General features: G+C 33.4%; 1 protein-coding gene across 1 annotated transcript in view; it reads left to right on the top strand.

Moving 5' to 3' along the window:
• Positions 1-24255, top strand: part of LOC129220071 (receptor-type tyrosine-protein phosphatase T-like) — a 123673-nt gene that overhangs the window by 22240 nt on the left and 77178 nt on the right. Inside the window, exons 9-21 of the mRNA XM_054854407.1 lie at positions 1739-1873; positions 3851-3991; positions 5423-5551; positions 9345-9456; positions 11054-11214; positions 11608-11750; positions 13461-13647; positions 15070-15146; positions 15721-15949; positions 17043-17248; positions 18024-18135; positions 18824-19042; positions 21752-21874. Coding sequence (XP_054710382.1) covers positions 1739-1873; positions 3851-3991; positions 5423-5551; positions 9345-9456; positions 11054-11214; positions 11608-11750; positions 13461-13647; positions 15070-15146; positions 15721-15949; positions 17043-17248; positions 18024-18135; positions 18824-19042; positions 21752-21874 — 1974 coding nt within the window. The remainder of the gene's footprint in view (positions 1-1738; positions 1874-3850; positions 3992-5422; positions 5552-9344; positions 9457-11053; positions 11215-11607; positions 11751-13460; positions 13648-15069; positions 15147-15720; positions 15950-17042; positions 17249-18023; positions 18136-18823; positions 19043-21751; positions 21875-24255) is intronic.

Below are 24255 nucleotides of genomic sequence, written 5' to 3'. Positions count from 1 at the left end.
TCAGTTTTCGGTAACTTTTATTTCATTTGGAGCTGTCAGCGTTGGCGTGAACGAAATGGCGTAAACGTTTTGCGTTAACGCAAAAATGTACTAATCGGTATCTTAAATTGAAAGTGTAGGTAAAAATCTTACCGTTTGCTGATTCTTCTTGATCGCTTGCATCTTTTATTGCTTAGAGAGTTATTGAAATTGACTATAGAAAATGCACAATACTATCTAAACGAAAAACTCACTATATTAACAAAATATTTACAACTTAGAATAACAAATTTACAAATCGGACTCCATAAAAGATCATTCTTCCGTGTTCCATCAATTCTATTTATTTTATTTCTCGCGAGCGCTGATCGTCTGCTACGATTAACGCCCGCTGTTGCTAGGATATCCACCAGTCACATGGTTTGTTTTATGAGCAGCAAAAGGGTTGCCATAGCTCGGTCTACTCTTATTATTAGTCTATGGGGTATCCCCTATAGACTAATAATAAGAGTAGACCGAGCTATGGCAACCCTTTTGCTGCTCATAAACCAAACCATGTGACTGGTGGATATCCTAGCAACAGCGGGCGTTAATCGTAGCAGACGATCAACGCCAGCGCGAAATAAAACAAATAGAATTGATGGAACACGGAAGAATGATCTTTTATGGAGTCCGATTTGTAAATTTGTTATTCTAAGTTGTAAATATTTTGTTAATATAGTGAGTTTTTCGTTTAGATAGTATTGTGCATTTTCTTTAGTCAATTTCAATAACTCTCTAAGCAATAAAAGATGCAAGCGACCAAGAAGAATCAGTAAACAGTAAGATTTTTACCTACAGTTTCAATTTAAGATACCGATTAGTACATTTTTGCGTTAACGCAAAACGTTTACGCCATTTCGTTCACGCCAACGCTGACAGCTCCAAATGAAATAAAAGTTACCGAAACCTGATCAAAAACTATTACTAATGTCAAAATAATGCATAACTAAAAGAAAAACAGTTCAATCTCTGCACCTGGAAGTTTTTTTTAATGAAAACACATTGTCTTAAAATACATGTCGATGCTAAACTATAGATAATGCTGCCATCTAGCAACCATGCTGCCAAAGTCTTCGCCAAGCCCTTCCACTAGTCACATGATACATCTATGAACCAATTTTTTTCATCAGCAAGAATGAGAAAGCTCGGTCTACTCTTATTATTAGTCTATGGTATCCCCTTTATGTTTTGCCAGAGGTGATTGCATTAACAGAAAATTGAACTAAAAACGCCTCAATCAACGAGTTTTCATAGTACATTTTTTTTTTTTAAATGCTTACATTTTCCAAAATTTTGTTGAATGCTCTTACATGTCTTTTTTAGTATTATAGTCGGAATACTTTCAAAAATATCAATTGTATCTGAAAGAAAAGAAAACTACAATGCGCCTAGCTCCAAAATAAAAAGTAAAAAAAAAAAAAAAAATTAATAATAATTGTTAAATAAAATAATGAGAACAGCAAACAGTAGTGTAGCGAAATATTTATTTTGTACGATAAAATATAAGAAACAATAAAAATGCGTAGTTTTAATCCAGAGATAATTTAATATTTAAAAAAGAAAAAGAAAAATTCTCTTTTGGATTTTGCAAGATTTTTCGATATTTCTTGGACGTTTTTCACGAAAATACTAAAAATATTTTTTTTCTTGTTTATTTTTTTATAATGGCCTTTATTATGATTTTGCATGCATGTAATGTTTTCCGTTCTGGTTGTAGTTTGCTTGAGTGGGAGATTTGGAGAAAACTGCGAGTACACGTGCCACTGTGAAGGAGGACATCACAATTGTGACAAAGATGGCTTCTGTTATTCTGGATGTCAAGCAGGTTGGGCCGGATTCATCTGCCAAACAGGTAATTTTCTTAGAAGTGTCAAGATAAATAACTTAATAAACAAGAGTGAAATGTATTTTACCACTAAAAAATTACTTTTAAATTATTAAACTTGTTCTTAATTTATTTAAAACTTTAGGAAATTTTCAGATAAACATAAAAAAGTTCGAGGAGGTTATCCATATTAATATTCTCCTTGTTTTTCTGTTTTATTTATTATTAGTTTTATGTGCATTTTTACTTTTTTTTGTAGAATTCTAATTAATGCGAAGTTTACCTTTTTCAAAGATTAGCAAAGCTTGTTTTACAGATAGCAACTGCGTTGCAGATATTCTGTGAAGTTTCTTGTTATTCTTAAGGGATGTAAAAGTTTTATTAAAATCTGGCGATCTTTTTGGACTTTTCTCAAAAATGAAACTGTCAAATTGTCAGTTTTAGGGAAGGAGGTAAGGAGACCATTATGAATCTTTGAACTCTGCGCTCATCAGACACAATACTCATTATTTGCCTCACACATGTTACTCATTAGCAAGATCACACACTCTAGTCATTATGCACAAATTTTTGAGCTGACAAATATAATGTATTCAGTAAGTAACCGCCCTATACCCAGGGCTAAGGCAAAAACACATGAAATACACCGCCAGCTCAGTCAATTCCAGTGCGGTTCTGGCGGTGTATTTCAGGAATATAATGTTTACTTTGTTTCTTGGAGCTTCCGGAAGTAGAATAGTTTTCTACAACATCAACTTTAGGTGGACCAAAAAGGCAACCATCATTTGAAAATTGCCATAGGTATTGTGAAGCCCAGAGCCGTTGGGAGCTTATAAGATTTCTGAACAAATTATCACTGGTGTCAGAATCTATTCCCACAATGAAAGTGGAAACAATTTAGATGAATATGCAAAATAGAAACATTCTCATTATAAGAAATAAGGGAATTTATTATCAACTGTTCTAAAAAACCGCGTTTTGAATAAATAAATCTTAATTCATGATTGTTGTATCCTCAACAACCTCGATAAAGTATGTCCACATGATGCAAAAGTTTACATAAGAATAAATATGAAGAAAAAAGTTGTAATTTTCAGGATCATATGCATACATAAATTGTTTTCGCGACTTGCGCTAAAAAAACAAAACATATTTTTGTAAATAGCTCTAAAACAGTGGTGCCCAACTTACGGCACGTGAGCTATATGTGGACCGCGAAGTTGATCCATGCAGCCCGTTGATATGTACAATGCTACTAATCGAAAATGATTATTTACAGACTTTCAAAACAACCACCATCTTCATTCGGTACTATGAATGACTGCAGCAACTTTGACGTCAAATAGTCAGAAATACATGAAATACACCACCAGCTCAGTCATTCCATCCGAGGGCTGCATTTTTGTGCTTATTAGCACTCATCAGCCCGGAATAGGAAGTGCCTGAGCTGGAGGAAGTGGAAAATCTCTTTTTCCACCTCCAGTTCAGGCACATCCTATTCCGGGCTAATCAGTGCTAATAAGCACGAAACTGCAGTCCTCGGATGGAATGACTGAGCTGGAGGTGTATTTCATGTATTTCTGCCTTAGCCCTGGCTATAGGGCAGTAACTTACTGAAAAAGTCAGAAATACGTTTCTGAAAACGCTACGAACTCACCATCAATAAAATACACAAGAAATATTGATAACAACAATTCTTGGTTTGTAATTTTCTTTCCTTTCCGATTTTTTCCCCATTGTTATCTAAAAAGATTTAAATATTTTAATTTTATATGTCTTCTGGCCCGCAAGATTCATCTTTGTATAAAATGCGACTTTCGAGTAAAAAAAGGTTGGATAACACTGCTCTAAATCCTAATACCATGTCAATTTAATTAGTCCATTCAGACGGACGTCACAAAGTGCTGCATTTTCACTTTTTCCAACAAATTCAAAAATCTGTTCTTTAGTTTTTTTTCTTTGAAAACGTTTTAATCTGGAGATGAATGGTATTTAATTTGATAGAATGCACACCGGGACGCTTCGGCACTAACTGCGCATCTGCTTGCCATTGCCACCGAAACTCTTCGACGCCTTGTGACAAAATCACTGGTTTCTGTGAAGGAGATTGCGAAGCTGGCTTCATGGGTAAAGACTGCCAAACGTGTGAGTAATCTTCGTCCTTTTCAGAAGTTGTAAAAATTTTATACTTGCTGTAATGTTTAGAATGATATTGTTATAATTGGTTGTTTCCTTAAGTCAAAAGTAGTACTTTTTGTTTCCAAAATTGATAGAATAAACAAAAAAAAAATAATAATAATAATAACATGGACCCAGAAAATATTTTCATTTTCTCAACAGTTATATTTCAATTAATTTCTTAAAATGTCCGATTTTTCAAACAAGGCGTGGTCTTTAAGACGTCACAAATGATGCGATTTGGCGCATCTTTCTACCACGTTTCTACGTTATGATAATCAAGAAGCGAATTGAAATTGCCCTCTACGCTTGCTATCAACTATATCGTTGCCAATACACGTGAGTAAAGATGCGAATTAAATATTTTGCTCTGTGAATGGCAACACAGAATGGCATTTCATCATTTGTGATGTCATCGGACAGAAGTATAAACATTGAAAGCGCGCCGATTTAAGTAATTTTTTAAAAATAACCTTAAACAAATTATTTAAAAAATGTTCAGATCCTATGTTTTTAAACATGCTCTTTCAGAAAAAAATACTTTTCAAATTTTGGAAACGACCCCATTATGAAGCTATTTTTCAAGAATCAAAAATTACTTTTTCTTCGATTAACTGAGATTAATAAATGAGTCACTGTTTATTTGCGGATTTAACAGTACTTTAATACAAAAATAAAGTACTGTTAAATCCGCATAACTATACTTTATTGTAAAAATAAGAAGAGAAATAAATACCGCGAGGGCTATTTTTTTCTGTCTTTATTTTTTGAATCTTTGAAAAATAAATTACTCATTTGAAACTTAACTCAAAAGTTTAAAACATTAAGAACATAAATTTTTAAACAGAAGCATAGGCGAAACGTTAGTCTTAATTATTTAAAATTAAGTTATTGTTTATAGCATTAAATAAAATAGCCTGCAATAATTATTACTTCGTTCTTCGGTGATTGAAGGACTGTAGTTGACCTCCTGGGTCACTTTACATTCGCTAATTTTCCAGTACTTTCATTAGACTGCAATGTTGAAGATCATTAAGAACCAAGCCCAATCTAGAAAATGAAAGTTTTGTTGAGTTTCTCTTCTACTGAAAGAAAACTGTTTTACATCTATTAATGTGTTTGATGGAGCGGTGGACGTTTTTTGCTACTTTCAATTATACAGTCACGAACATGTTTTATAAAGGAATTTCTGCTTCGAGTGAATAACTGAACAATGTAAGAAAATTTCAAATTTCAATCACGGAATTCTTTTTTGTGTGTAAACCCTGTCAATAGAGGATGGTTTTTTTTTATTCATAAATGTATTTTTTTTACAAAACCTTGTCTAGCAGAAGCTTGTTTCCTTCGCTAAAATTTTGCATGCGTATTAGGATTTCATGAAAATTTTTTCATTCACAGTGTGTCCACAAAATACATACGGAGTCAACTGCTTGAATAAATGCATCTGTGGCAACGCCGGCATCTGTAACCGCGTCGATGGGTCATGCAAATGTGAAGGAAGGTGGAGAGGTTTGACTTGTAACGAAAGTAAGTGAAAACCTTATGCAGTAAAACTCCTCAAATGCGGACACTAACGGGACAAATTCTTTTTGTTCGCAATAGAGGGGTATCTGCATAATAGGGATTTAATAACGTTATTTGCCTTCTTATTGGGGAATTAAAAATTGTCCACATAAGAGGGGTGTCCGTTAGGAGGGGCTTTATTGTATTACCAGCAAAAAAATACTCATGTTAGGCATCAGTTCAGTTCGGCTTGACGAAGAAATTAGTAATAGAAATAGATGATTCAGGAATATGATACTTGATTTTTGTGAAGATATCAAAAACTAATACAAAATAACAGGAAATCATTCACTTAATTTGAGGACCCTTAAAAAAGTGGGAAAATTACATCTTCTTTTTTAATGGAACAAAGTGGATAATGAAATATCTTTTTTTTTTTTTATCAAAGATATTTCGGATCTAATGAATAAGTAAATAAAAGAATAAATGGATAGATACTGAAACAATAAACGGAAAAATAAATAAATAAATTATTATGTGACGAACGATAGACGAGTGAATAAAATAGTTAATGAATAAGAAAATTACAAATGAATGAATAAATCGGTGAATTATTAGATGAGGGAATGTACATGAATAAATAAATTTTTCCAACAACAAAATATTACAGTATGAGTATCAATATTTGAAAAATTCTTGTTTTATCATAAGCTTTGATTTTCAGAGGCAACTTTTTCTTGGCTGGTTTAGAGTACATGTATTATTGCATAGTTATGATATTATCAGTAAAGTTAGGCTGAAAACAGAGAAAATATTTCACTATTTCACTTTTATTCCGCTATTTCATTTGTCCCATATTCTCCCACTACTTTCGTGAGAATGACTCTTGAATAAAAAGAGAAAAATCCTGCTTAACATTTTCGTTGGTCTGAAAGATATCGCTTACGAGACTTGGTAGCTGTAATCTGCTTGTGTCAAAAGGATGTCTGTAACTCAATATCGCATTGTTTTAAGAAACACAACCGCTTTACTTATGGTCGTAGAAAACGTCTCAGTTTGTCATTACAAAGTACATCATTATAAAATCCTGGATTTCTGCCATTCCTCAAAACTGCCGTTTACCATACTAAGTGACATGCAATGAAGATTCAGTACTTAATTCTGGAAGGGAAAAGATGTGCATATTTCTCATTTTTTTATGTTTGCAATATGTGAATTGCTCCTCGCCGAAGTTTATTTTAGCGCCTAAGAAATACGGTAAATGAGTGTACTGACTACAAGTATGATAGCTATTTCGATTAAGTTTTTGAAAGAAAAACTACATGGTACAATGGTGTATATTTCTCATTCTTTTATGTTTGCAATCTGAATTGTTCCTCTTCAAAGTTTATTTTAGTGCCTAAGAAATACCGTAAATGAATGTACTTAACTACAATATCATAGCTTTTTGGATAAAATTTTTGAAACAAAAACTACATGGTACAATGGTGTGTTTCGCATTTTTATATTTTGCAATTTGTGAATTGTTCCTCGCCGCAGTTTATTTTAGTGCCTTAAAAATGCGGTAAATGAATTTACCCCTAACTACAAATATCATAGCTATTTTGATAAAATTTTTGAAAGAAAAACTACGTAGTATAATGGTGTGTATTTCTCAATCTTTTATGATTGCAATTTATAAGTTGTTTCTCGCTGAAGTTTATTTTAGCGCCATAAAAAATATGGTAAATGAATTTATCTAACTACAAGTATCACAGCTATTTCGATAAAATTTTTGAAAGAAAAAAAAACGTGGTAAAATGGTGTATATTTCTCATTCTTTCATGTTTGCAATTTGTGAAGTGTTCTTCGCGTAAGTTCATTTTAGTGCCTAGCAAATACGGTAAATGAAAGTACCTTACTACAAAGATCACAGCTTTTTCGATAAAATTTTTGAAGGAAAAACTACATGGCACAATGTTATTTTCATAGGAGCAGCGGTAAATAGCCAACCGTAATTTATCGCCTAGCGGCAGCAATATGCGATATAATAGAGTAACATATTATCCTCTATTCATAAGAAGTGTTTTTAATAGTTTACCATATTTTTTGCCTTTTTTAACGTGAATATGATAACTAAAACGATTGCTAATAGTAAACATGCTTTTTGCAAAAGTGTCTAGCTTTACTAAATTAAAACTGATGGATTAGGTGCATTTAAAATTACAAACGCTGTAAAAATAAGAAATATATGTATACAGTCTGACCACCGATGAGATGGAAAGGCAAACATTCAGTTTTCAGACGGAAATGGACGCATCTAATAGTTTTGAGGGGTGCCAGCTTTTGCAGATGAGCGGTACATTAAAGCAAATGGGGATCACATTAAATTGACGAAGAACGCACATCAAACTTTTATTCCCCCCCCCTCCATTGCGATAGACTCATCTTAACTGGACGTTTGCCAATTCCATATCATCCGTGGGCAAACTGTACAGAACATTCGTACCACAAAAAAAGTGAGAGAAATTCAAAGAGATAAAATAATTTTTAAAAAACTAAGAAAAAAAAAAAAAACTCTTGTTGCAAATATGAACTAAAAAGTAAAAAATCATTTTTGATGTTTAATACGATAAAATAAAAAAAAATAAAATAATAAAAAAAAAACGTGGGGAGCTACTTATTTACGTTTTTTGCTAGGACAACAAAGGGGAGAAATTTAAGACAACTGTTATGACCATCCCCCCTCCACGCTTTTTTTTAACATTAAAGTTAACTGTTTGGTCAATTATTTTATCATACTTAATATCCAAAATATATTTTTTACTTTTTAGTTCATATTGCAACAAAAGCGTGTTTTTTTAGTTTTTTTAAACTATTATTCTCTTTTCTTTTTTTTTTAGTTTCAATTTTTTGCGAAAAAAATTTATTTTAACATAATTCGAGATTTTCTGCATTCATAAAATCCCCCCCCCTCACAAAAAAAAGACTAAAAACTAACCCATACCATTCATCAATGTATGTGTGCGGAAATCATATTGATATTACTTTTAAAGTTTGAGATACATTTAAATAAAATCATTGTCCAACAATGACCGTGATCAACAATGAATTTTCATTTGAAGGCTTATCTACCTTTTGGCATGAAATTAGTTTACAACAATTAAAATTCACATTCTAATTACTTTGGAGCATTCGAACAGACTTTTGTAACGCAGAAAAAATAGGCTTCTATCGATATTTAATTCTAATTTTTCAGAGCATTTTTTCATCCTCTTATTAGTAGATTTGTGCAAAAATTGATTAAAATTGGAATAAATTTAAAATTATATCGATAATTAATGTATTTGACTACCGAATATTGCATTGTCATCGGGTCTGAGGTCGCAAGCAAAATTTCAAAAGAATCCGATCGCAGGAAATGGGCGAATTTTGAGGTGCAAGATTCCGTTACAAGATACATAGCACATAAATATACAGGTGAGGCTAAGGCCCCTACATATACGAGCCGGCGCATCAGCTTAAGATCAGCCATTTTGGATCGGAGCGCTTATTTGAGTAGTTGTCTTTTCTGACGAATTATCGCGTTTGGTGATTGTTCACTGTGAACAATTATTAGCGGCAAGTGAATTGTTTATTAAATAAAATATTATTTTCGACAAATTTGGCGAAATCCGAAACTTTGCTGTGGTAACCCTAGCAGTGCAACAATGAAAAATCCGATCCAAAATGGCTAAACTTAAGCTGATGCGTCGGCCTATCTATATAGCGGCTTTAGGTGAAGCTAATAAAAGCGTGTTAAAAAACGACTTTATGCGAGTATATTTTTTTACTGCAGGTGAGCCACAGATTATCGCAGCGAGTGATGATGAAGTGAATGTCAATCATCAGGTGTTTGTCTCTTGTACTGCAGATGCTGTTCCGGAGCCTATAATGAATATATCTTCCAGGTATGACTATGTACTAGTAAATCAATCACAGTAGTTTTTCTTTAAAAAAAGCATAAATTCTTGATCATGAATGTTACGTATGAATTCACGAAGAAAAGCTCGGATTCGTTTAATGGTGGTGCTTTCGTGAAAATTTTAATTTTAAAAACATTTATTACCTTATTTTTGTAGTTTATCTAATTTGGTATACCTAATAGCAATTAATTTGGTTCTTTCTAATGTGTTTAGTTTTCTCATCTGAAGTTTTGAACTTGTGCTTTTATATGCTATTTGGCTTCATAAAAAAACCAACTGCTTTTCAATCAGTGAAGTAAGTTATTAAATTTGCTGAAAATTGCGTTTTTACTTGAAAAATGCTGAGATTTTCTATTAGCTTAGCTTAGGTGCAAATAGATGAAATCCCCAAGAATCTAGGAGTGTGAAGGCCTGAAGATCAAAGTCAGTCTTTTAAGGAAAAAAGGGTAATGCAAGTGAGATTGAATGAAGACAAAAATTGTTGTGAAACAAACTTTGTGGCCAAGACGAAGTGTGTGCCCAAGAACATTGGTATTCTGGTGCCGACCTTAAACGGTAATGATTAATGGGCATCTAAATATTGAATGTAAGATTTAAAAAATGAAAAAAACTGTTCACATAGAAAAGTTTTACCCCTCCCGTCAATATTTGACTCTTGCTGTTGTCTATTTGCATATGCTGATAAATATGCAAAAGGTTTCAACCATTGTCCTTCTCAAGAGACTTCTTGTATTTCTGCACACATCCAAACAATATTCATTGTAATTTGTGTCTCATTACCTTGTTCTTCTTCTTTCTACTTTATACGTAGCATTAATTCTCGCTGTATCTTATTGCTGTCCGATGGAATTTAATTCAAGAAAGACCACAGGAAGATGTTGTTGTTGTCGTGTTCCAGCTAGGCTGGCAATTTGGGGTGCGCTGCTTCACTTTTCCAACTGTACCATAATTTGGTATGAAGTTCGACTTTCGCAGTACACGCATGCCATAAGGACCTGTTTATAGGGTACGCAACCATTCACACAAAGAAGGACAAGGACAGTAGAGAGAAAGTACATCCATGCCCGAACCGGGGCTCGAACTCGGGACCTTCCTGTTGCAGTCAGTCTTCTCTGACCACTAGACAAGGTGGGCCGCATAGAAATATGTTTCAGCTTAATGCATCCGCAGCACAAATAATGTAAATCAAATGTGTAATCGTGCAAAAAAAATTTGGTTGTTATCCAGAAAAAATAACTTAAAGACAATAAAAGTATTACTGTACTGCAGTGGGTAGATAAAGGGCAGTAACTGCAAATTTTTAATTATTTTTTTTTGCATTTTTGTCATCAATCGTACGTCAGCTTCATTGTACAAGCTTTCTTATTTGGTTTCCGCTGAACCAAAGCATGAAAAAAAGTCTTATTTCAACATTTCCCTACTGCTAGTATTGAATTCATAACGCGTTTCTTCAAATGTCTCTCAAAAACTCATTTCTGTAGATACTGCCGTTTACCTGTCAAACGGCAAGGGAAGTCGCTTTTCACATCTTCAATGTTATGTTTGAATGTGCTTACGACTGTATTATTTTTCTTCTCATTAGTGAATTTCCCGGTCTAGTTTTGGGAACTAGATCTCTGGAAAAAGACCAGTACCAAGCTATTGCCAAAGTGAAACCTGAGAAATCTGGAGAGTTTGAATTCAAATGCACTGCGCGTAACCAACATGGATTCGACATGAAGTTGCTGACACTCACCGTTATAGGTAAGCCGTTAACATTAATTGCTTCAGGTTGCTAGTTTTGGGCAATAGCAATACAATTTATAATTTGAATAATGCTTTAATAATGGGAATTATTAATGCCAGCTAGAATGGAAAATGAATAAATTATAGGTTTCCGGAGCAAATATTGTTCGTCTTGATCTGTGAAGTATCCCCTCTCATTTTGTGGAAATATGCTGGTGAAGTGAAAAAATTGTTTGTATTAAGGGTGTCACGATAAAGATAAATGAACTCAACTATATTTCTATAATTCTGGATCATACCTGATTTATGTATTTTCTGTGTTTTTATTCTTTGAATTTCTTATCGAATAGTAATATGGAGATGAAAACATTTTCGTCTCTTTGGGAATGAAATGATTTTTTTCTTTTCCAGATCCGCCCAGATTAGCATCAAAACCACATCTCGTTGATAAAACAAATTTTTCCTTGACCGTTGAATGGAGTGAATGGGCATATAAACGTGATGATGGTGGAAGTCCAACGGATAGAATCGAGTATTTGGAAAGTATATTTTATGTGTTACCATCTGTTGCCCAATTTCCTTGCTTACATTAAATATTTTTAGCACTTGATCGTATTTCAATTCAATTGAATTTATTTCAATTAAGGGATAATTTTTTACATAATTCCTTTCACAAATAAGAGAAAAGAAAAGAAATTAGAAACATCAGTATATATTTGGCTCTATCTATTTGAAACTCACTAATGGAGTAGACGGGAGTAAAGGCTGTGAAAGTAGCCTGACTAGCTCCGACCATCCAGAAAGGAACTATGTTTAGGACTAGTTTATAACTTAAGATAATAATAAAAATATAAAAATGCAGTAATCGAAAGAACACATAAACACAACACAAATAATGTAAAAATGTATGTCAAAGTACAACATTGTATGTTGTTGTTGTTGTCGTGTCTAATGACGTGCAGAGTGCGAAATGTTTAGATGCCTCCAAAAGTCTTGATAACAAGATCTGCTAATTCTGGAGCCCGATAGCTGTACAGGATTTCAATCGGTGGTACTCTAAGTTAGAGGAGGGAGCGAATAACGGCCTGACAATTAAAAACATGATCCGGGGTCCATTATGATACATTTTTTATAATTTGTTGTTTTGTTTTAACTTTACGCATTGAAGAAGGAATTCCTTATCAAAACGAACCACTGGTGTGTTGTAATGTTCATGTCATACTTTTTGTTGTTGTTTCATATCCCCGTGGATCAAAGTACCTAGACCAAGTCCATGATACCATGTCTCAGAAGTGGTTCCACAAATTCATGTTCTTCTCACTCCACAGCAGCTACCCAGGAGCGCCAATATATTCGAGAATATGATCAGGTGAAGAAGGACACGAACAAGGGCAAAATGAAAAAGTCTAAATTTTGTCTATAAGCTTCATACATTTGATATGGCGACTACGTAATCTGGCTATGAAAAAATCTCGGATTTGTCTCTTGATACTGTGTTTTTCTGAAACTAGACCTTCTGTAAATAACATGAAGCGACCTCGCATTTTCTTTCTCACAAAATTACGTGCTCCACAAGAGCATTGTATATTTGCAAGTTTAGTATGATTTGCGCCCGGATTGAAGAAATTGCTTTTGTTACTTAGAAAAATATTCATAATAATACGGGGAGGTAGTCAAAATCTGTGCACTTTTCCTTACAGAACTGTAATACCTTAAATATAACCACGACCTGTCTGGTTTTTAAACATGACTAATTTATGACATCCGAAATTTGCCGCAAAAAGCACCTGAGTAATTTCGTACTTCAAAGTTAATTTAAAAAATAAAAACTGAAAATTTCCTGTGGACAATATTTTTCTACCCAATCGGGCAATTCTGAGTGCCTCATCTGTTAGTAGGAAAAAGAAACGAAACTGAAATGTAACTGCAGTTATTAATTGAATGAAAACTCGGCTGTACGCTTTTTCATATCAAGGAAATGCATTTTAGATTGCAAATTGTTATTCTAGATCGTATTAAGTGATTTTATTCGCTTCATTTGAAGAAGCGCACTTCGTTTTGAGAGAAAGTTATCATTACTTGTAGAAGGCGCCTTTAGGGGACCAAAAAAGTCAAGTCCAGTAGTTTGGCTTGGGGATCAAAAAAGTCAAGTCCAGTAGTTTGGCTTGAATGAGATGATGAGAACCATGCCATCTGCAGCGTGCAGAGCAATCCCAAAGCCATAGTAGTGTGAGGTGATGGTGATTTTTATTTGTATATTACAGGTAATGTACAGAAAGGAAGGAGACGAAGAGTGGGTTAAAGTAGATAGTTGGAACCTTGGCTTGTCAATCGTTATAGCAGATTTGACACCCAATACCGAGTACGAAATAGCTGTGAGATGCAGAAGACTCGGTAAGGGTGGAGAAGGAAACAACAGCCCAAGCTTGATCGCTAAGACAGATTGTGGAGGTTTGTGGGACTACTTTCAGTCTTTATTTTTAAAGGGTTAATGAAATGTTATCAGAACCTACGAGAGGACTCGATTCAAGTCTCTCCTACTGAAAAACTGATTAGGGAGTAGAAGTTGACTACCACACGCACAGAAATAATAGATTAAACGTATTTACCGGGAAAAGTAAGGACAATAAGCAATTCAATTCTGTTTGACAAAAAAAAAAAAAAATGCAATATTTACTTTTTTAATTATGTGACTACTTTTCAAAATTTTCTGCGATTTTTTTGTAAAGGTTTATTGTTTTTGCATAATAAATAATTTTATTATCTTTGCCTTAAGTAAAATTTATTATCTTCGCATTAAGCATTTTTGTAAATAATACTCGTAGTTACTTACTAGAATAATTCTTAATCTCACAGTTAACTTGCGTAACAGTTCTCTAGTGCCTATTGTGTAAAGCTTTTTTCTAAAAATCTAAAGGAAGAAATAAAGAATTAAACGCTCACACTGGACCCAGAAATTTTATCTGTCCAAGAGCCAGTAAAGGAATGCGAAACGCTGATTTAAAGGCATTGTTATTATTTTCTCAGCCAAAAAAGAATTTCTGATGCCTGTTCTTGGCTTTATTTATTATATCTGAATGACATGTTCTGAGAAATTGAACTTATATAAGAGGGTCTCTTTTGTGTCATCGAGCGCACGTAGAGCCATTATTTTTGCTACTTCCTAAAATCCTTTGTTTATCCCCTCCTTCCTTTGCTACGTCCAAGCATATTATTGAGATATTATGTGCAGTCAGTCTTACCGTTCTACCTGGAACAGGTTAAAGTTTTTTAATAACTGAATCTAGGGATTTCTGCATGGCTGAATGTCAAAAATTAGTTCAAAATTGAAAGGACACATAAAACTTTCTGCAAAGTGCATGTTCTGCCTATTTTAATAGAAATAAAAGATTAACTTATTATCAGAAAGTTATTTCAACGTTGAATTTTAAATAAAATTTCATTCATTTTTAACTAATTTTAATGTTTAATTATTAAGAAATGAAACAAACCTTGAAAATGATGTTTGATTTTTTTTTCAATGACTCAAATTAACGCTATCAAAGACTGAAGAAATTACATCACGGTCACTTAAATCACCTCTGAAATCGCTTAAAGCAATTTTTAATTTTAAGAACGCAACGCAACAAGCGCATAGAGCGATATGAATTTACAAATTCAAATTAATTTATAAAATGATTTGAAATAAGTAAATTTGTGAAAAAACATTTTCTTGAATGGATCTCTCTGTCAAAAAGAATCATCCAGATGGAGAATAGTTTTCAAAAACACAGGCAAAAAATTATGTCAGTATGCAATTATATTTTTGAAGTCAACGACTATGTTTCATGATGATAGTTACTAACATTTCTTTCTTCGTTTATTTTATTTCAGTACCAACAGTTGATGGAATACCTCAAGAATTTTTGCCTGATACCATCTCTGAAACCACAGTAACTCTCACGTGGAAGGTAATAAAACTTTTACAGTAAAATCAGTTGCATACCCGTAGTACAGGAACAAGTTTTAACTTACACATACATTTTAAAATGTGCATTATAAGACGTCAATAGCGTATTCTGACAACATTCTTTCTTGTTGAGCTAAATAACTCAATTTTCGAAATCCAGAACGATGAGTCTTTACCGAGCACTTCCGAATGCACTATACTGCGTTCCTGGAAAATATGAAGCAGAAGGTTTACCACAACGCTATTTTTAGGGATTTTTTTTTGATGAAATAAACAAAGCTAACCAATAGTATTCGCATTTGCCGTCTGCTTTGCACGAATTTGTTCTTGTCCAAGCCAAACACGTAACGTCGTCAAATGGTGCATTTCTTTGTTTTCATCTAGTATATTTACTGTGAACGCAGTTTAGAAACTGCAAACCTGCACAATACATACTTTTTTGTGTGTGTGTGAAGCTTCAGTCCTTAAGAGCAAGGAAGTTTTCAAGTGAAATTTTGGAAATAAAGTTTATTAAAAGTGAGACTGTAGTATTCTGAGTGTCATTTTTCTTTTTCATGACCGATTAAATTTTCCAGAAACCATCAGAAATTCTGCTTCATTGTTCTCTCATTGGATATTACCTGATGTACCATCCCGAAGCTGATGAGTCCATCTTGGAGACGAGAGAGATTGGTGGAACGGAGAACAGGGTCGAATTGGTTGATTTGACCCCCAACACGAATTACGTCCTCCGGCTATATCCTATTACTGCGTTAGAAAAATCGCACTATTTCGCTGAACTTATCATAAAAACTTCTGAAACTGGTAAGATATTACATAATAACCACTATCTAAGTTGCACATAATATAGGTTTTGACATATTATGCTGTTTTGAAATTGACCAATGAGAGCTTCAGTTTTATAAAAGCATTGTCTGCTTAGATAGGGAAAATCCATCAGTGATTGCTACTTCATTTAGTGTTGATAGCCGAACCCCGATTTAACGTCATGGCTAAACAGAAGCAACATAGCGTGCCTGAAAACGTTAATCAGTGTAGATCATTGACCGTTTGATAAAACTCTAACTTAGATTACATGTCTTCTACAGTTAGTTTTGCGATCATTTATCACATAATTCGGTTTTAAGTAAAACGTACTTTTTGAGAAAATCTGCAAATTTTGTTTGAATTTTGTTGGCATCAGAACGCTATAAATCCCTTTTTCAATACAATTGGAACATTTTTTAAAAAAATTTCAGGTGATTTTCTGGATTTCAGTATAGCAACAAACATTTTAACTGCTAGAACTTCGAATATTGTATCTCTTCTTGAAACGGATATTAGGACTTCTTCATAGTTACCGAGACTGTTTTAGAAACATTTTCTCGAGTTTCTTCGGCTGATAATGTCTAAGAAATATTTCTAAGCGATGATACATAATGATGATTTTTAACATAATAATTAAAACAAAAAGTTGGATTTGACGAATAAAAATTTACACAGTAAAGCGAAACAACCTAGATAAAATTACAAATGAAAGCGTTATAAAGAATTCACAAAACCCAGAACACAGCTACTTCGAGGTTATCAAAACAAGCATTCATCAGTGCATAAAAACTAGGTTCACGATAACCAAACATAGACCAAGTGAACTCTGTTTTGGTTTATCGTGAAACTATATTTTACACACTGGTGAAGAGGCTTATCTTGATAGCCACGAAGCAGTTGTTGGCTGAGTTTTTAAAATTCTTTTAAAGTTTTTATTTGCCTTTTTATTAACGCTGTGTATTTTTAGTCATTTCTTAGTACAAAGTTTCGACTGTTTTTACAAAAATGGCGCAGTTAGTAGAAAAATGTTGAATATGAGAAAGCTGAAATTGGAGTTTCATTTTCGAAACACTCTTTTGTTTACATGTAGTACCAGGCCCAGTGACTGACCTAGAGTGCCAAGCTGTGGAGACGCAGCCAGATCTGTTACTAGTCTCCTGGGAAGCTCCATCTGAAGTGAATGGTGCTATTAAAGGGTATGTTGTCACTTATGTGCTAGTGGATCGAGGACAATGTGGAGACGCGAAGCCTACGATTGATCCTGCCGTGCGACAAATGCACTCAGAAGACACGGAGGTACGTTTAAATATTTCTTGCTTTTTTTTTGCCAATAAGTTCTGCGGATAGTTCAGAAACAGGTCTGTTTGAAATGTTTCATTAAATCCGTTAAAAACTACATTTAAGATTTAAAAACAAAATGTTATAAAAGGCATCAGGAACATTTTTGAAAGACGACCGTGGGACATACCTGTCGCCAGAAAGCTCCAAGATAAGATATAAATGGAGCTGTCTCGGATCCCTCTCAGTTGTAGAAGTGACCCAGAAAGATAGATCACGTAACAAGAATCTTTCAGCTCCGACGTATCGGCCATAAGAGATTCGGGCCCCAGTTGCTCATTCTTATATCTCTACATGGAAATATTGTATTTTAAGGTTCTGCTCACGTGACTTATGAGTGTCCCCCTATTTGCTGTGTCTACTTCTTTATGCTTTACGAAAGAGATACATTTTTTGAACTGGTTTACCTTTAACTTTTTTTTAAACGCGTTGTGTGGATCACTTCATCAACTCCTTTGTTTCTTCCAATGAACATATTTTTAGAGATCAGCAAACTTTAACTTCATAGTTTAAACTTTTGTTTACATTCTCATTGGAATCCGAAATCATACTTTAGAGTTACTATAGAGATTCGGAGAGAGTTGTAGCATTCACTTGCTTTCAATGCTTTTTTCGAAGCAAAATATTGTGCTGTATTTAAATTCATAACTAACATTCATAAAACAAGAAGCTATGTAATTTTATACCGAAAAATATTCATACATTGTTCGTACTTATTGTTTTATGTTTTCAGATTACTCTCCAAAATTTATATCCGTACTCGACGTACAATGTGACAGTCCAAGCAAAAACATCGGCAGGTGAAGGTGACGCTGTTTATGCCTTAGCAGTTACTGCAGAGTCAGGTAAAAAATAAGCATTTTTTCCGAGTCTCCTTAATCTAATGTAATCTAAGATACACAGAATGCATTCACCATGAGAAGAGCACAATAAAAGTTTAATCCCTCGTTTGCAATGACAAATTTGAAAAATTTTATTCTCTAAAAGTATTTATTTTCAAACAAATTTGAAAATGTATTTTTTAAAATTACTATTATATGGAAGCTTCCATTTATAACCTTGATATTTTGCTTTCAAAAAAAAAAAAGGCTTTGAAAAAATAAAAGGAAGAGAAACGCTTTGAAAAACTGCAATTTCAAAGCTTCCCGATACATTTCGTGACATTTATATCAATCGTATGTAACTGTTTGCAACTTTCGGAATATTTGGATTATTTTCGTTGTACAGGCAAACCAAACGGCCTTTTAATTTTATACCACGGGCAGGGCCGTGCGGGTACCGATAGTTTTCATAATAAATGCGACACGTCCCCACAGAATGTTCTCGTGTGGTCACACACGACAATTCACATGTCGCGTCGTCGCCCAATAGGTAATTCTGCTTTTCGTAGCTCTTTGCATTATTTCTTTTTTATTTAAAGAGTTCAACTGATTGAATGAATCTTTCAAAAAGCTGACTTTCTTTGCTTAACTAAATGTTTTCCCTTATAACAAAACCAAAGAGAACTTATTAGTTCACTTGTTATAATTGCAGGTCCTGCTAAGCCTCCACCGAATGTTCGCGTGTCGTCACACACGAGTCGGTCTTTAGAATTCGAATGGGATCCTATCCCCTGTGAATTTGCCAACGGAATCATCACTCATTATGAATACTTGCTGGTCAAAACTGAGGAAGTGAATCCAGTCTACTTGGTTCGCAGAAAGCGATCCGGCGACCTTCCTTCACACAACGACACGCTGCACGTTGTAGAAGGTAATGAATGCATGTTCTTTTCATGAACAGTAAAACCTCGATTATTCGAAATTCTTTTAACCGAAACTTCGTTTAATTGAAGATGGTTTATTGAGTCTTATGTACTTATTTATTTATTTAATTCTTTTCTTCTTTTTTTTTTTGAGCAATCACGATTGCTTGTTGTCCTCACTTGACCGTCTTTGATGTCCGGTTCCTCTTTAAGCTTGGACCAGCAGCACCACCGCCCACCGTCCTCTGCATGCGCGGCTGCTCTGGGCCTGAGTTATCCGGTTCTCCTGGTCGGAGGCGTCCATGTCCTAAACACACGCACGCTCACACACATACACACACTCATGCCTGCACACAGACACACATATGCCTACATACACACACACACACGAACGCCTACACACACACATACGCGTACACACACAGCTCTGCATACACAACACGCAACTACACACATGCGTCTACACAAAAACACACGCGCATTCATTCACACACACGCTCGTGATTGCGAAAAACATAATTTGAATTCAAACTGCCAAAAATTCAAATTAATTTTGAATATTATTTGAATTTTTGTTTTTATTTTTATTTTTATTTTTATTTTTTTGACAAGTAAACAACATTACTTTAAGATAACCTGAGGCAGCCATGTCGACTGCAGGCGCAAAGGCGCAGGCATTTCAATCACTTCTGTTTTTTTTTTTTCATAAATCTTTCAGTAAATTTTTGAATCACAAAATAATTGCATTTTTCAAATTTCCATTAAATTTCGAAGCGGTTGAATGTGAAAGTAAAGTACTGTTGTGTTAAATAACTATTTTTTAACTCCGTATTATGTTTAAAGATATAAATGAAGAATACAGTGGATTATGTTAAAAACTACAAAATGAAGTTTAACGCTTCCTATATTATGTCTTATTAATTTTCATTGCATTTTCTGACTAGTTTGACGTTTATAGAACCAGTCTGCTTATTATTATAGTTATATAGTTAACAACTTCATAAGTAGTAGACATTTTGTAAATTTGAGCATGCTAATACCCACAGTTAAGTTTCTGCTGTCTCTTTCAGTACCTCTTTTTTCCGGAATTTTCGAGAAACTGAAGGAGGTCCGGCTCCATTCACTTCAGTATATCGAGGTTCTGATGCTTAAATTTTTTTGTATACTTTGGTATACAAAGGGGCACACATTTTGTATACTTTGGTATACATAACAAACATGATGTGACAATTGCTGTTCTGTGAGAAATAAAAAATAAAATTTTCAAAAACTAACGAGCTCAAAAGTTGTACGTAAATGTTGAAAATAGCTACAGATAGTAGAATTTAGTTTATGACGTGCTCAATATGTTTACCATTAATGACTATGATGACGTAGATAAATAGTAAACTTCTGCAGAACTCGCTGGAGTGTAGACGCATGACCTCCTGAACGGTAGTTTTGAGCCCAGAGATAGTTTGAGGTAATTTTCGTAAACTATTTCTTTAAAAGGTCTCGCAAAGTTGAGTCACAGGAGTCGATATCCGGAGAGTGAAGCGGCAAAGCAATACTCATTCCATTAGTTTCGGAGTGGCTTATAGCGAACATGGATTCTCCAAAGTGATCTTCCATGCCTTCAACCACTTTATGAGTCTGATGAGGTCGTGATTCGCCCTTCATGAGCCACATCTTTTAGTTTTGGAATTACTTTGGATAGCAGGGATGTTATCATTTTCCCCCTCTAATTTTGATAAATCGTCATTTGGTAAATTTTTGATTGGTATAACACATGGATAAGTTGTCTGCAGCTTGTCCTCGCCCATAAATTTCCTTTAAACAGCTATCGGGCTACATGTCCCAATAGGCGTTGTCTATCGATGTACTCTCAGAAACGCTGTGTTTCGACATTTTCACCCGAAAATAACAACAATAATGCTCATGCTGAAAAAGAAAAATAGATAAAAGGAAAAAATTACTTCCTGCTCTAAATTCAAATCCCAAAGACTTAAAATAGTTTTCGCTTACGGCTCAAAAGTTATCACATTTTTCTTCATACAGCTTAACAAGCATTTAATTGTGCCAAATCTAATACTTAAAGCTCTTTTCATGAAATTAAACAACTTCGTTTTTGACTAATTCCTTAAATTAAGAACTCTCAGTGTAAATTTTCTTTCTTAATAACTCATTCCAACACTATTTCAATTCACTTCAAAAATTGCCAAGTATATTGACAAACTAAAATAAATTCTTAGAAATATTCTGACTGAAAATGCTGTTATCTTTAACTTTGTCTAACGGTTCAGGGTACCCCTTGAAATGTTTTCTCTTAGTTTTTCTCTGATGTTTTCAATTGCATCAGGGAAATTATTTTGAATGTTCCTAAATAAGAGATCAAATATTGTTTTAAAATAATTTTAAAATGAATTTTGTTGTACTTATGTAAAGTGGGTGATTAATTTTTTTTTCAATAAATTCTGCTTCGGGAAAAGCACTGAGCAGCATTTACTAATTTCATTCTTCTCTCTTTTTTAAAATATAGAGTTCTGTTTTTAATCATAAACTTCACAAAGTTAACGAATGAGCATTCCAGGAAGGGAGCTCGTGTTTAACTCCGTTTCATATTTTAAAACAGTTATTTTCAACACATCATTAGATCTTGTGAACTCTGAGCCACTAATTTATTTTTAAATGTTTTATGCTTTATTTTATTCATGACAATAAGCATATTCGTGTTATAGGACTAAAGATTAAGTTGGAGAACCTGCTTCCTTACACAGAATATGGATTTAGGGTCAATGGAGTCACAAAGTTTGGAGGAGGACCTTTGTCAGATATGCTTTTCCATAGAACTTCTGAGGAAGGTACGAATTAAAACGCTTCCCAATTAATATTTTAGAGAATGTAGTTATTACGGTTTTTTTAATTCCCCATTAACGTTCTTTTTCCCATATATTACTAATCAATTGAGCAAAATGATCCAATTTTGTATTATAGAGCAATTAGCTTAAATTAAGTATGGTAGTGATTTATAGTACAGGGGTTTGAATAGTTTTTACTTTTACTTTATGTATAAATGCAACATTGGATTTATTTTTAATCAACTATTTCATCAACAATATACTTTTGTGATTAGTAAAAGAAAGAAATAATTTTCCTTTTGAAAAGCTGCTTTTTACTTTAAAAAATAATAATTTGTAAACGTTAGCACTTCGGCAGTTTACTCCAATCTTGGGATAAGCAATAGTTATTTTTTTTAAAATCCAATACGTATCCTACATTAAAGATTTTCAAATTATCGATTTTTTATGGTAGTTGTACCCCAAAAGTAAAACCCGAACCCCCTACCTTTTCATGTTTAACTTCATTTTTTCTTAATTAGCATACACAATAATCTTTTCCCGCACCATAAGAGCATTACTGCTGACATTATTTCAAGTTACTAAGTTTTCTTTACAATAAATTCCACTCGTTTCTATTTTTTATTTTAATAATACTTAAACAATTTCTGCATTTTTTATATTCGATAAGATCATGTAGCAGATGTGAGGAAGCACGCTTTGAATGTCCTCAATGGGGAAATATTCCTAACTCATAGTCTTTGTTGAGATATCAAGATCATTTACCATTTAACTATTGGACTGCCGATCACAAAGTGGTCAATTCTAGGGCAAGAAAAAGGTGCTGCCAAAATTGTGACTATAACTTATGGCCAATATCAAATCTCTGCCCTTACTGGTGCTTGTAATAGCAGTTTTCGGACCTCCATATATCAAAGTAGCAAATTGCCGGAAAAAAATTCGATGTATAGAAATTTCGATACATAGAAACAATCTGTTTTTATCACAAAACTCTCCTAAAACATTAAAATTAAAGCTAATTTTCGTGTATGAAACCCAATTTCTAATTTATACGAGCATCGGATTAAACGAAAGTTAAGAATTAAAAAATTAACAGAAATTACACTTTTGGGCCTTTATGCATCTTCATTCTTCAACAATTCAACTTGATCCGCAGCATTAGGGTATTTTCGTTTTGACAATGTAATCGAGAGAAAAGTAAAAACAACTTAACCTGAATGATTTTTACTGAAGCTAAAAAGACTAAAAATGATAATCAACAGACAAAAGGGATAGCTTGAAACTGATTTTACAGTGTTACTGGTTACAACTAAGATTTGAAATAAACTTGAAGGAATTTAAGAACTCCATAACGAAACAACGACCTATCTTCACACCCCTCAACCCCTGATTCCTTATGAGTTTCATAGCAACCTTTAGTGAACATAATTTTCTCCCTAACCATCATTTCTCATGAGACAAACAGTCTAAAGTGGAAAAAAAATCCATGAATGTCTCGAGAAAAATTTCGATATATAGAGATTTTTTCGATATATAGAAACAAATTTTCTATGTAATGAACATGGAAATGTGCTGAGATTTCGATACATCGAAAATTTCGACATGTGGAAGTTCGATATATGGAGGTCCGACTGTACTTCCTCTCAAGCATCCCACTGCAATCTGTAAAAAGGACGTCACTGCAAGGGAAGGCTCAATACAGAGAAAACAACCGCACATTCTCTACCGCCTCTACCGTAAAGATTAAAGTGGTTATTTTCTCTGTATTGAACCTGCCTTTGCAGTGAAACTTCTTTTACAGCGCTCATTCGAAAGAATGTCGGTAGGGATGATGTTAAAAGAAAGTCATAATAATAACACATAAATTTTTTAAAAATGCATTTTTATCAAAGAAACATATTTTCGATGAAATACTTTCTAATCTATGAAAAAGAAAGAACAAAATTATTACTATAACATGGCTGATAAAAATAATAAATAGTAGCAATATTATACAACATAATATTGACGGAAAAAACCTAATTATCCAATTAGTGATAATTTTTATGCAAATGAAAATAATCGTAATAATGTTCAAATTATTAATGAAATCCAAAATCATAAAAAGTGCTAATAACACTCAAATTAACAATAATAACTACAGTACGTTATATATATAATTATAGCAGAAATAGTAGTTTTCTTTCGACTTTGAAGTAAAAGAGTAATCAGGAAAGCTAAGGGGAGTTTAAATATAAACATTATAGTAAACATAAATATTTTAAATGGGGTCGTTTCCAAAATTTTAAAAGTATTTTTTTCTGAAAGAACATGCTTAAAAACATAGGATCGGACTATTTTTCAAATAATTTGCTTAGAGTTAATATTTTTTAAAAATAATTTAA

This window comes from Uloborus diversus, chromosome 4, assembly GCF_026930045.1.
Source record: "Uloborus diversus isolate 005 chromosome 4, Udiv.v.3.1, whole genome shotgun sequence".
NCBI lineage: Eukaryota > Metazoa > Arthropoda > Arachnida > Araneae > Uloboridae > Uloborus > Uloborus diversus.
This window is presented reverse-complemented; position numbering and strand designations above follow the sequence as displayed.